At 43.8% G+C, this 14,488-nt stretch overlaps 1 protein-coding gene across 8 annotated transcripts in view; it reads left to right on the forward strand.

The window, feature by feature from the left end:
- LOC110977157 (uncharacterized) overlaps positions 1-14,488 on the forward strand; it is a 167,315-nt gene that overhangs the window by 140,200 nt on the left and 12,627 nt on the right. For 7 of the 8 annotated variants that reach the window (XM_087132999.1, XM_087133004.1, XM_087133003.1 and 4 more), the window contains 2 exons: positions 2,718-2,874; positions 4,802-4,919. In XM_087132999.1, coding sequence (XP_086989125.1) covers positions 2,718-2,874; positions 4,802-4,919 — 275 coding nt within the window. The remainder of the gene's footprint in view (positions 1-2,717; positions 2,875-4,801; positions 4,920-14,488) is intronic. The other variant, XR_015424342.1, reaches the window with a different exon arrangement.

Below are 14,488 nucleotides of genomic sequence, written 5' to 3' on the forward strand. Positions count from 1 at the left end.
TTTCTGCAGTAATGTAATTCTGCCATCTCCGCCATCCATTCCGGCTTTCAAGACGGCTCTTCCATGTTGGACAACAACGCTCTCAAACATCTCTTCTGTGGCGTGTTCATTGATCATCCTCCCTCGAGATTCTTCATCCCCTCATGGGACTTATGCCAGGTTCTAGAGCTTCTCGTACATCGGCCCTTCAAACCTCTTGGTAATGCCTTTCTCCTCCACACTTCGGTGAAACTGGTCTGAAAATTACCATGTCTCGGAGGGGCAGCAAACTCCACACCCTATCCATTGCTGATGGACATATCCGCTGGGAACTTCACAGCGTTCAACTCAACCCGTTCATGGCTTTCCTTAAAAGAATCAACCTGAGTCTTTCCATCCTCCAGACATTTTTGTTCCTGACATCATCAAATACTTGGGATCCCTAGACAATAAACGCTGGTGCCCAGTTCGATTTCCAAACTAGCACTTCACCAAAACTAAATATCTCAGCGACTCGTCTTCACAACTGTTCATCAGTTCTGTCAATCCTAGCCGGCCTGCATCAGGAGTCACTGTAGCCAGATGGGCTGTGTCGGCCGTCAAATTTGTTAACACTGAACAGCCATCTCTATCCTACTGTGCCACCTGTTGGCACATACAGGCACATGACATCAGAGCAGTCTCAATCTCGTGGACCTACTTTGGAAGCATTCCCTTGGACGACACTTGCAAGGCAGCATGCTGGAAGTCAACTTCCACCTTCACCTCATGCTACCTGATTCACTGCTTGCAGACAGACAATATCCAAAACAAGACAATTTCGTCTTCCACATCAAGACTACAGAATCGCCACTAGGATGGATGTCCCAAGTGTCCTCCTGATATCCTCCCTCCACTGGTGATTTTACCCTATATACCACACTGTGTAACACACATGTAGCCTCATGTTCATTTGCAACTACTAACTTTAGTGCGCCCTTCGCCAACCCCCCTCCAGGGTCCTAGCTACTCTGCATATGTAGTGACTGTCTGACTGAAGTAGACTCCCCCCCCAGTGCGGAAGGAGTCCTCAAGGTCATACTTACTCAGATAGTCACAACCCTCCTGTCCTCCCTTCTTTCACCTGGGCTTTTCGAGTCAGACTGATAGAGGGCACATTACAGTTGATCAGATAACCAGCTAATAGCGAAAGATCACCAGGGAAATATGCATATGTCGTGACTGTCTGTGAAAGTATGACCTCAAGGACTCCTCCCACGTTTCTGCCGGGGGGGGGGACAAGGGAAAAGGGACCAAATTTCAAAGGAGTCCAAATTTCAGATGACACCAGAAAATGTTTAATATTAGCCAGAATGTTGGAAAGAGTAAACAGTAGTTGTTTAGATTTGTGTAGAAATTTAAAGTGGGCATAAAGTGAAAGGTTGGCATCACTTTCCATGGACATCATGATAATCAGTTTTTGCTAAGTTTTTTTAGGTCAGGAGTTTTTGAGTGACCAAGGTGCTAGTCAGGACATAGTTAATGGGTATAAGCAGAAATTGAAGAAATTGACCAAAAAATTACATGATCACATTGTCAACGTAGGGGACACAATGTCATGCTGTTGGAATGTATTCTCTGTGCTCAAATTTACAAGTTGATTAGACTAAATATAAAGTCAACATATGCAAGCAGAAGACAAGTGAAGACAAGATATCCGACTAAAACAAAATAATTTAAATGTCACTTCACATGTATTGTAAATGCAGGTACCACATACAAACTTTCATGTCAACAGAACCTTGCTGGTGTGTGTTTCGAAAATTGTTTTTTTACCATGTCAACCTTACTTCGTGAAATTTTCCTCTTTTATTTTAATTTTTAATCACACAGGCAAAAAAGTTGTGTTCTGATCCACTTTTTTCAGTTTTTATTTTGACACAAATATGGGAATAAGTGCGATATTGAATATAATAGATTGAATGGAATTGATTTGAATGCGGGCGATTCACAATAGTGCACCTCCAAGAGTTTGTAAAGCATTGGCAAATCACAACGTGCAAAATTTGTTGACCCTTTCCAAACGCACTTTGGGTCGACAAATTTTGTGCATTGTGATTGGCTATTGCGTTTCAAACTCTTGGAGGCGCACTATTGTGAAACGCCCGTTTTGAATCAAATCCAATTTACAAAGATTGTTCCAAGGTCTTTAATACCAAAGAACTTTGAAAATACCTTGTGTTTACAAGACCAGCTAAAAAGAATCACAAAATAAGATAGCCATAAAAAATCATGTAATGACATGATCATAGTGACGTCAATCTAGTTTTCTTCCGTATTAAATGTCTTCTTTGTAGACACAGAGGGTTTGAACTTTTGTGATCTTAGATTTCAGTTCCATGGGAGACCCTGAAAAGTGTCCCTTTATGGGAATATTCCATGGCATCATGATATTGTGCAGTGTTAATGTTATGTCTTTACTCAGGCCAAGTTTGACGAAAACCTTTAGAAGTGACCAAAAGGCTACACTGAAAAATTGCACAGATCTATGGGATTTGGGACCAAAACATAACATGGGAAGAACTGAGGACAGAGGGGAGGGCTCTTCCACTTCTGTGTGGAAAAGCCAAATACGTATGTACCCAGCCATATAATGCGCTTATGCCACCTAAACTGTCAAATACGCAGCCAGTAGTAATCCTAGTATTTTCAAACTTTAATCTACTTTTTTAATGGTCCATACCCTGGACTTGCTTCAGGTAAGAGAGATTCAGTCAGTCAACTTGAGAGAGCAGCAGCTGACAGAAAGACAGCCACAGCAAGCAGTGCATGTGGGGAAAACGGGACAAATTACCGACCCTCCTGGCATGGGGGCAACCGGGACCCATAGTAAGAGTAAAGAACAGCAGCACACTGGTAAGTGAACAGTTTGTCAACAGGTCATGCAGCCATGTGGGATTTTCATGTTTCAGCAGAATTTAATGTTTTTATTTTCCACTCTCTGCATATTTTGTGTGACTCTGCATTTTAAGTCTGTCTGCACGTTGTTATCATTCCACAGCTGTTGCATTCATATTGTGTGCAGTGTAGCATGCTTAAATGCAAATAGTCACTAAATAAGGCTGTAGCCAAGGTATTTTACTATAGCAGGAAATGGCATATTTGCCTACGTAAGTGGCCACTAAGTAATTCTACAAGAGGGCACAAGCCAACCTGCATGTGCATGCTTGGTAATGAACTGCTTTGCTTTATCCCAGGTACAGTGGTTTTGTTATGGGCATAGGTAGCCCAGGTGGACTCCCTGGCTACACTGCGTTAGGGAGACTGGCGTCCAACCTGGGCTAGGGCATGGGTGGGGACTAGCAGACCTATGACTGTTATGATCTAATGGGGACCATTCTGATTTTTGAGTTTTCAAAGACTTATGAATTGCAACATTCTGATTTTAGAAGAAAACAAACATCTGACAACCATCTTGCACACTGTCTGGGAAATTTCTTGTCGCCAATGAACATGTGGATCATGAGTAGCGTGGTGAACTTGAACAGTAAACAGAAGTGAACCTTAATACATGTATTCCTTGGGATGAATGTGAAATCATTGCCACACATTGCCATGTAATGATTCATGGCTTGATACAAACACCCAGTGATTGTACCATTTAAATACTATCACTGCATATATATACACCATGGGGGGGAGCGGGTTAGCGTAACAGTTTTTCCTCGCTTTGCACCAATGAGGCCTGGGTTCGAGTCCCGGCTTGGCACAGGCTTTAAGTGCATTTGGTTTCCAGTCCATACCCGCTCTCGCAGGTTTTCTCCGGGTACTCTGGTTTCCTCCTGCCTCTAAAACTGGACCGTCTTCCTAACTCCGTAATGCGATGCTGATTAATAAAGTGTATGAATAAACGTACAGTTATTGGCGCAAATAGCCTGAGTTAAAGAAAGCGCCATTAAAACAAAAACAACTAAAAAAAACCATGTATACACAATTTCATTATGATTGTCCACTGGCTCCACTGGAGAAAACAGCCATTGGCATCTACATGTTCTCACTGTCTATCTAGCTCTCAGATCAAAAGATCGCAAATGTGCTTATCACACATTCAATGATTGCAAGTGAATGGATGTAGTATCTGAATTACAGCAATGAGTGAGACAATAAGGTGTTTGCATTGTGTTCACTTTGTGTTCCACGAAGAAACCTCCAAACTCCATTTGTGTCATATAGGCCTTTTTTTTTAATTCACTGTGCTTAGTTTATTTGTAATCTAAGTGTCTTTTAAACCTTATGGTTTCTGTTTTTTCTGCATTAAGGTTTTTTTTTTATTCAACATCATTTTGCTATTGGCTGTTTATTTTTGTGTTCAACAAGTTAATGAAAGAGCAGAGGGAATAGTCAGCATTTTAGCTGTATACATACAGCAAAATGGCATTTGTGCAAAATGGCATATGTTAAAATGTTGTCTTGTTTTAAATTGAAATGGACAAATACCAGAATATAATAATTTCCAAACACTGTGACTTCCATTTCACAGCATTAAAACAAATCTATAATCTATAAAATAATACTGAAAATAATGAAGCATTCTTAGTTGTATCATATGCAAGTAGTATAAGAATAAATAAGAGAGTAAAAAATGCATCAGAAATCAAGATGAAAAATAAAAGGGGACTTTGAAATTATTTATAGTTAATTTTTTTAATAGTTTGAGCAGTTGATAGATTTGTGCAGGTAAATTACAGAGGTTTTATTTCCCTTTCATTCAGCATGACAGTACTCTGATCAGACTTACATGGCTTTTTTTAAAACACTGTAAATGGTTGTTTACCTGTTACAGATCAGAATCCATTTACTGAATCAACATACCCACCATCCAGCATTGCCCCTGGTTTCTCGGATGATTCAAATGCCGATAGTAGGCACACCAGCAGTAGCACTCTGGAAAATAACTCACGGTAATGGAAGTTTTTACTTGGTTGAAGTTTTCAAATGAGCATAATTACAACCTACTTTGGTGTTGGTGGTGAGCACATTCATTCATGCATTCCCTTGTGCTTTATTGAAGTTATATATTTGAGATCCAAGTCTGCATTATGGAATAGTTACATATAAAAGTAGTATCAGCCCCCAGAATCTATGCAGTTGTTTTTTTGTCTACACATCTTTCAGTTTATATTTTGTAGACACACACGTTACAGAACGGCCAGAGGCCACTTATATCATTTGTGTTATTCAAAGTTATGTGAAGAACCCCCAAACTGTTTGAGATTTATCCTGTACTGTATGTGTAAAATGTATTAACAGCCATTTTGGGGGGCAAATTTTCCTTGACGCAAATACTAGAGTTTGTTTTATGACTCCCAAAATATTTCAGCAGTCTTTATGCCATCTTACAGATTGCCCTGTATCGTCTAGTTTCTACTTTTAATGCATCACGTAATGTCCTTAAAATTCATTGCTTCAGTGATGCGCTTCAGGGGTGCAATATGGTCTTTTCTTATGTTTGAAGTTGGAAATTTTTCTCTTTAAAGGCAATTTGTTCATTTTTATAATCAGAAACAGGATGGTTGATATGGAGTCATGGTGTGTACAGGAGAGGGGATATAGACCACCGGAGAATGTAGGGAGCCGTTTTTAGTGTGGGGCAGTGTAGCTAATTAAAGTTGTCAAGACGACAAGTAGACAAGCAAAGGACACATGAAAGGACTTTACTTGTAATTTATTAAAGCAGGAATATGTATTATTGGTAGACCGAGGACTTCTTGCACTTCTTGTGGAATGTGTTTTAAAGCTTGATACTGTTTTCCTTTTCTTAACTTGGTAAATTCATTTCTTTTGGTCAAGATGTATTTTTTTTTTTTCCGTTGGGGAGATGTTAATTTATATAACGGGTTTTGCCCTTACCCAACATATATATTAATAAACGCTGTATGCTTAGTGCTTGTCCGAGAGTCGGCGAAAAAAGTCACAAGCTTACTCAGGTGGGACTTGGACCCACGACCTCCTGCTTACAAGTGCAGACGTCTTAACCACTCGACCACCGAGCTTGCCGGGGTCGGCTGGCCGGTCCGAGTCAGGTGAAGCAGCGGGTGCCGTGAATTATTTTCAAGATGTATTTTTGCGTTGGGGAGATGTTAATTTATATAACGGGTTTTGCCCTTACCCAACGTATATATTAATAAACACTGTATGCTCAGTACTTGTCCGAGAGCTTGCGAAAAAAGTCACAAGCTTACTCGGGTGGGACTCGAACCCACGGCCTCCTGCTTACTAGTGCAGACGTCTTAACCACTCAACCATTTCTTGTCTATTTTTTCTCATGAACACATAAAAATATTGGAGAAAGGACAGGAAGCAGTTTTCTTGGTGAACTTTGCCCTTTGTTTGGGTGAATGTTGACGCAAATAATTGCAAAAAAATTGAAGTGTGGTGGAATGTATAATTGCTATTGTTATTATTAATCATTTCTGATAATGACACCAATGATTCCTCAAAAGCACCCTAATAGGCAATGTAACTCGCAAGCCTGAAGTAACCTGTACAGAGGAGACAATGAGAAGCAGTTACAGTTTTAGAGGTGGGAGTAAAACCCCAGAGGAATATTCTGGCTAAAACAGAATCAGGTAAGGACTGAAAACCCAATCCACATTTGGATCAACCTGGAATTGAACCCTGACCTCAAAAGTGGAAGGTGAGGAAAGAACCACTACGCCAACCTGACTCCCCCCAAATAGTTGTCAAGCTTCTGTGACAGCCATGCAAATAGGCCTTATTCACAAGGAAGCCATTTTCGTCATGCTCCCTGAATTCATCTTATTCAATGTAATCTGCTAAATGGGGTGGTACCAGACTAATTTGGGTTCCATGCCTCACTGCCCTCTTTTTTACACGTTGCTTAAAACATATATAGTAAATTTCAACTTTTCACTTATTTGTTAAATGAAATTAATCTATAATAAACATTCATTTCATTGCTTTCATTCTCATGCTGAAAGTTCCCAAAATGAAAAAGTTTACCTCACTTTCAGTTCACTGTTAATAAGGCTAATTGGCTCTTTTCTCAGAGTTGCAAATCACTAGTTCTTTTGAGCTCACAAATTGGGACTGATCGAGAACCAAAATTGTGCTGAAGTCTTTCTTGGCATGATAACAGTGCCCTTTCCAATTGTTAAACAAAAGTTTCAGAACATGCACTTTAAGTGACACAGCAGGACATGGGTAGTTGTTTTTGACAGACCAGGTGTGACAGATGGCGTCCACACCTGAAGAGGCTCTTTATCCTAATCTACAATGGAATTTTTTCCTCTAAATTTGACAGTTCCTGAGAATGTGTTCCTTCTTTGTCATTGATTTAGATAGAGTTGTTATGCTGTTAGATTGTAGCCGATGCCTGTTCTCATTGTTGAGTGATCAAGAGCCAAAGAGCATGGAAAACTCACAGTAACTTCAGATGATTAATGTGCAGAGATTATTCCCCTAATGACCTGCAATCCAGGCCCTCTTTCTCTTCCACGCAGGTGCCCCAACTTTGGAATGAGTCATCTGTTTGGATAGTGATGTTAGGGACTGGGCCAAAAAGAGCCTGGCCATTTCACTGTGTGATAAAGTGTGCCCATGTGTCTAGTTTCACTTGTTCATCCGTCGTTGCCGGCGATGACCAAGGACATCACGTCAATGATGACTTGGTATGGTGTGTTCCGCTGTGGCTGATCAATCCAATGCGAGCACAGAAGGTTCTGCCACAAGTTGGGCACAAGTGGTCTGTTGGCACAGGAGATACGGAGGAGGCTCTGGACTTATGCAGTTCTCGCTTTTTCTCAGCTTCTGCCATCTTGACTTGTTCATATGAGGAGGCCCCTTTTGGTTGCTTTTTAGGCCCTGTAGCTTGCATGGTTCACGTCAAGCTGCTTCTGAATTTCCTTATCATTATCATCCAACCAATCTTGTTGTTTGCACATGCTCTGGCCCAGATGAGTGAAAGTGGTGTTGTGAACCACATCTATGAAAGTTGCCTAGTCCTTTTCTACTCCATTGGTGGTCCAATTCGTTGTCCAGCTCCTCACTGAGGTTCTTTCGCACTGAGTGTCATTCTAGCTTGCTAACGTTCAGTCCCTTGTTTGCCGGTTTCCCCTGTGTCCATCGGGTCCAGTCGCCATATGCATAAGTAGACAAGCCCTAGAGGTAGACTGCCAACTGAGGTTAACAAGCTCTACCTGCCCGAATTTGTGATCAGAGTTGTCCCTCCCCTGGGCAGACTGCCAACCTAGGCTAACAAGTTCTACCTACCTGGGTTTACAGTCAGAGTTGTCCCTCCCCTGGGCAGACTGCCAACCTAGGCTAACAAGTTCTACCTACCTGGGTTTACAGTCAGAGTTGTCCCTCCCCTGGGCAGACTGCCAACCTAGGCTAACAAGTTCTACCTACCTGGGTTTACAGTCAGAGTTGTCCCTCCCCTGGGCAGACTGCCAACCTAGGCTAACAAGTTCTACCTACCTGGGTTTACAGTCAGAGTTGTCCCTCCCCTGGGCAGACTGCCAACCTAGGCTAACAAGTTCTACCTACCTGGGTTTACAGTCAGACTTGTCCCTCCCCTGGGCAGACTGCCAACCTAGGCTAACAAGTTCTACCTACCTGGGTTTACAGTCAGAGTTGTCCCTCCCCTGGGCAGACTGCCAACCTAGGCTAACAAGTTCTACCTACCTGGGTTTACAGTCAGAGTTGTCCCTCCCCTGGGCAGACTGCCAACCTAGGCTAACAAGTTCTACCTACCTGGGTTTGCAGTCAGAGTTGTCCCTCCCCTGGGCAGGCTGCCAACCTAGGCTAACAAGTTCTACCTACCTGGGTTTGCAGTCAGAGTTGTCCCTTCCCTGGGCAGACTGCCAACCTAGGCTAACAAGTTCTACCTACCTGGGTTTACAGTCAGAGTTGTCCCTCCCCTGGGCAGACTGCCAACCTAGGCTAACAAGTTCTACCTACCTGGGTTTGCAGTCAGAGTTGTCCCTCCCCTGGGCAGACTGCCAACCTAGGCTAACAAGTTCTACCTACCTGGGTTTGCAGTCAGAGTTGTCCCTCCCCTGGGCAGGCTGCCAACCTAGGCTAACAAGTTCTACCTACCTGGGTTTACAGTCAGAGTTGTCCCTCCCCTGGGCAGACTGCCAACCTAGGCTAACAAGTTCTACCTACCTGGGTTTACAGTCAGAGTTGTCCCTCCCCTGGGCAGGCTGCCAACCTAGGCTAACAAGTTCTACCTACCTGGGTTTGCAGTCAGAGTTGTCCCTCCCCTGGGCAGACTGCCAACCTAGGCTAACAAGTTCTACCTACCTGGGTTTGCAGTCAGAGTTGTCCCTCCCCTGGGCAGACTGCCAACCTAGGCTAACAAGTTCTACCTACCTGGGTTTACAGTCAGAGTTGTCCCTCCCCTGGGCAGGCTGCCAACCTAGGCTAACAAGTTCTACCTACCTGGGTTTGCAGTCAGAGTTGTCCCTCCCCTGGGCAGGCTGCCAACCTAGGCTAACAAGTTCTACCTACCTGGGTTTGCAGTCAGAGTTGTCCCTCCCCTGGGCAGGCTGCCAACCTAGGCTAACAAGTTCTACCTACCTGGGTTTGCAGTCAGAGTTGTCCCTCCCCTGGGCAGACTGCCAACCTAGGCTAACAAGTTCTACCTACCTGGGTTTGCAGTCAGAGTTGTCCCTCCCCTGGGCAGACTGCCAACCTAGGCTAACAAGTTCTACCTACCTGGGTTTGCAGTCAGAGTTGTCCCTCCCCTGGGCAGACTGCCAACCTAGGCTAACAAGTTCTACCTACCTGGGTTTACAGTCAGAGTTGTCCCTCCCCTGGGCAGACTGCCAACCTAGGCTAACAAGTTCTACCTACCTGGGTTTACAGTCAGAGTTGTCCCTCCCCTGGGCAGACTGCCAACCTAGGCTAACAAGTTCTACCTACCTGGGTTTGCAGTCAGAGTTGTCCCTCCCCTGGGCAGGCTGCCAACCTAGGCTAACAAGTTCTACCTACCTGGGTTTGCAGTCAGAGTTGTCCCTCCCCTGGGCAGGCTGCCAACCTAGGCTAACAAGTTCTACCTACCTGGGTTTGCAGTCAGAGTTGTCCCTCCCCTGGGCAGACTGCCAACCTAGGCTAACAAGTTCTACCTACCTGGGTTTGCAGTCAGAGTTGTCCCTCCCCTGGGCAGACTGCCAACCTAGGCTAACAAGTTCTACCTACCTGGGTTTACAGTCAGAGTTGTCCCTCCCCTGGGCAGGCTGCCAACCTAGGCTAACAAGTTCTACCTACCTGGGTTTGCAGTCAGAGTTGTCCCTCCCCTGGGCAGACTGCCAACCTAGGCTAACAAGTTCTACCTACCTGGGTTTGCAGTCAGAGTTGTCCCTTCCCTGGGCAGACTGCCAACCTAGGCTAACAAGTTCTACCTACCTGGGTTTGCAGTCAGAGTTGTCCCTCCCCTGGGCAGGCTGCCAACCTAGGCTAACAAGTTCTACCTACCTGGGTTTACAGTCAGAGTTGTCCCTCCCCTGGGCAGACTGCCAACCTAGGCTAACAAGTTCTACCTACCTGGGTTTGCAGTCAGAGTTGTCCCTCCCCTGGGCAGGCTGCCAACCTAGGCTAACAAGTTCTACCTACCTGGGTTTGCAGTCAGAGTTGTCCCTCCCCTGGGCAGGCTGCCAACCTAGGCTAACAAGTTCTACCTACCTGGGTTTGCAGTCAGAGTTGTCCCTCCCCTGGGCAGACTGCCAACCTAGGCTAACAAGTTCTACCTACCTGGGTTTACAGTCAGAGTTGTCCCTCCCCTGGGCAGACTGCCAACCTAGGCTAACAAGTTCTACCTACCTGGGTTTACAGTCAGAGTTGTCCCTCCCCTGGGCAGACTGCCAACCTAGGCTAACAAGTTCTACCTACCTGGGTTTACAGTCAGAGTTGTCCCTCCCCTGGGCAGACTGCCAACCTAGGCTAACAAGTTCTACCTACCTGGGTTTGCAGTCAGAGTTGTCCCTCCCCTGGGCAGACTGCCAACCTAGGCTAACAAGTTCTACCTACCTGGGTTTGCAGTCAGAGTTGTCCCTCCCCTGGGCAGACTGCCAACCTAGGCTAACAAGTTCTACCTACCTGGGTTTACAGTCAGAGTTGTCCCTCCCCTGGGCAGACTGCCAACCTAGGCTAACAAGTTCTACCTACCTGGGTTTACAGTCAGAGTTGTCCCTCCCCTGGGCAGACTGCCAACCTAGGCTAACAAGTTCTACCTACCTGGGTTTACAGTCAGAGTTGTCCTCCTCTTAGGTGGACTGATGACCAGATCTGAGGAGCTTCACCTACCCTGAGCTACTTGGTTTTAGTTTTAGCTAGTTTTAGTTAGTTTTAGCTACTAACTTTTAGCTAGTTTTAGATAGTTTTAGCTACTTGGTTTTAATGCCAAGAACTCTTTGACACCCTCTTGTGTTAACAGCGCTGGCGCAAGAAGCCAGACAGTAGGATTTGATTACGAGAGGCTATTGTTGAGACGCCATGCTATGACATGGGCTACTTCAATGGAGATGGAGCTGCTCAGTTCTCCACCCTGCCTCAGCACATCCTAACTCATTGAATTACGAAGTGTGAGACAGGGTCACCTGAGACTCATATGAACTGTTCCATGTGTTAATGTGAAAGGCAGTTCTTGGCGATGCTCCACAAGTCTGTTGGTTTCGCCACGGGCAAGGATAAAATCATTGTTTTGGAGTTGATAAATATGTTATCTGTTGTGATAGAGCAAACTGTCTCGTCTTGATTTATCATGAATTCCACCAGCTAAGAGCAAGTTCATTTTTGTGTTCAAATGTTTTCTACATTCCACTGATGGTTTGCTCAGAATCAGTATATCATCCAGGTAGAAGACATACTGAATGCCTTTTTGATGAAGGTGAGGAGCATTCCAAAGCCCGAATGAAAGGCAAGCAAATTGGAACAGCTGGTTTTGCCAAACAAATACTCGCAATGATCCCAGTAACTGGATACTATGACATACCCATTATTTAGGTCTATTGACTCTAGAAAATCTTGATTGAATGGATCGACCAGCTTTATCTACTCCATTTTGAAGTGTTAATACAACACAAACTTAGGTGCTAGTTCATTACAGTTAGGAGTTCTCCAGACTTCCTGGGAATTAAAGCGGGGAAGAATTAAATTGCTGTACACTGATTCTTCAAGTGTGATAGCCCCATTCTGTAACAATTTCTGAACTTGTGTGTGGACAACCTGTGCTTGAGTTGAGGAGACTAAACTAGTAACTGGTTCTCTAAACTCACCTGGCTGGGAAGTTCTGATGATTTGAAAAACTTCTCTTGCTTGGCTGGCATGAGGTTGTCAGCTCATCTTTCATTTGCTAGTAGCCCTGTGTGTTGCTTTTTACCTCTTCACACCATGACAAAACCCGATCAATTTCTGGAATGCTAAATGATTTTCTCTGCAATTTGTGAAAGCCCTGACTTTCCAAGACATAATATTCAGGGATACCAAACTTCCGGCAATTGCTTGAATTCCACTTTATTTATATCTTTGAAAAAACCTGCAGCCATTGGCATTTTGGGACCAAAATAACAATATTTTTAACACATGGTAACTTATTACACCAGAGACTTTCAAAAGATACAATCCATTCCTGTCTGCTATGCAGTAATCAAGTGTACAACAATTGCCATTTAAAATTCCAGTCTGTAAGGATTTTATTTCATTGATTCCCATGCAACTCATGTTCACTTTACATGGTCGAAGTTACCTTCACGAGCGTGTGCATCCAACATGACAGAATAATGCGACACTAAACACAATAAACAGAACCAATATTGTTACCATCACATTCACAGTTTTTCCCTGATGGTTTCACGCATTTTGCCATGCCATGCAATGCCACAAACATGCAACAATCTGTTCTTTATGTATGTCAGTATGGAGCACTGGCAGTGGATGGGGGAAGTGCCCCCTCCCAAACTTTTTCAACTAGGGGACTTGCCCCTCCCCCACACACACTTTTGGCAGGTCTTTCAATGGGCTTGGGTAAAATGGATATGCCAATGGCTAATGCTTGATTATACCAGGCAAGATATGGGACGGAGGGGTACTCCCCCTTACCTGTCCAATCCCTATACACACTGTAGACTATTGTTACCGGACACATCCCTCCTAGAAGTCTGTAAAGAATTCCTGAGATTCCGATCAAACAATGACCAACACAAAGGCGGGGGGGTTCTCTCCGTCCCATATCTTGCTTCATACTGCTTGATGGTCTCAACCCCCCACACACACATACATACACACACTTAAAAAAAAAATTCTGCCACTGCTGGTATCAAGGCCATATTGGATTGGATGCATGGGAAGATTTCTGTTTTGAAATAAGAGACCGGTGACCATTTTCACATGATTAATGTCAAAACCGGGAGGTAGATTTTTCCGTCCATTGTAGACTGCAAAAGGAAATAACTTTGTTAGAGCACAAAGTACTACTGCACTGTTTCATGCAAACTTTAGCCTGCATGCTGATTCATATGTGGAAAATGCAGAAATTCTCAACCATTGGGGGAACCCTGCTAATATGACTAATCCCCTTTACTTTTTGTAATAAAACACTGGGATTTTGTTTCAAGTCATGTTTTGAGTTGGACACTGCATTAAGCTTTGACTTTTAAACATGTCAAGATGGAAGTTCAAAGGGGAGCAAATGCAAAAGTATTACATGTAAGGTCCCCCAAAATCTTTTGTCTCTGGTCAGCATGCACATTAATTTCAAGCATGGGCGTCAATCTTTTTTCTTCTTTGCGAGAGCTTCAACAGCACCCTTTATTGCTGCACTGTCTCGATATCTTTGTAGGCAGCTTGATCTTTTACTCAGACAAGATCAATGTTGAACAATGATAGCAGACTATGGATATGAAGTTGTTTGTTGTCAGCTTATAATCATAATAAAGCTGGTCTACAATCCTGGACAAATCTCGCAAATCTCGTTGGAACATGTCTCCCCCTTGCCCCCTGTCAATGTTGTTTCTCATTGGGTAAGTTGGGCCGAGTCTTTGGTCCAATAAATGAACGCAACATTGAATGGGGAGAGGGGGATATTTGCAACGCGCTTCCCACAAGGTGTTCCAACTATTTTGTCCAGGATTGTAGTCCCGTGACTCGACAAAGTGTGTCTGCAATTGTCCATACAGTCCAACCCTTGGAGGAAAAAAAGCCCCATAGATGCATCGATTCTGGAATATTAGTCTGACTAGAGACACACAATTTTGGGTGGGCCTAATGCAAGTTTGAAAAACAAGTTCAACTAACACTGACTTGAATCAAAAGACAGTGATGGGTTTTCCTTTCAAACTAGTAAACATGGTTTATAGCATCAATGCACTTTGGAAAGCACAGTGCATTGTACAGTCAGATTATATATCATATCACCAGTAAGGCAATTACATGCGCCACTTTTAGTTTTAGTCAGGGTTGTAGGCACCAATGGCTGTGGAATGATTTTCAGAGGGGAGGGGACATTTGT

The sequence above is a fragment of the Acanthaster planci genome, linkage group LG02, assembly GCF_054643075.1.
Source record: "Acanthaster planci isolate LZ-2023a linkage group LG02, COTS_SCS, whole genome shotgun sequence".
NCBI lineage: Eukaryota > Metazoa > Echinodermata > Asteroidea > Valvatida > Acanthasteridae > Acanthaster > Acanthaster planci.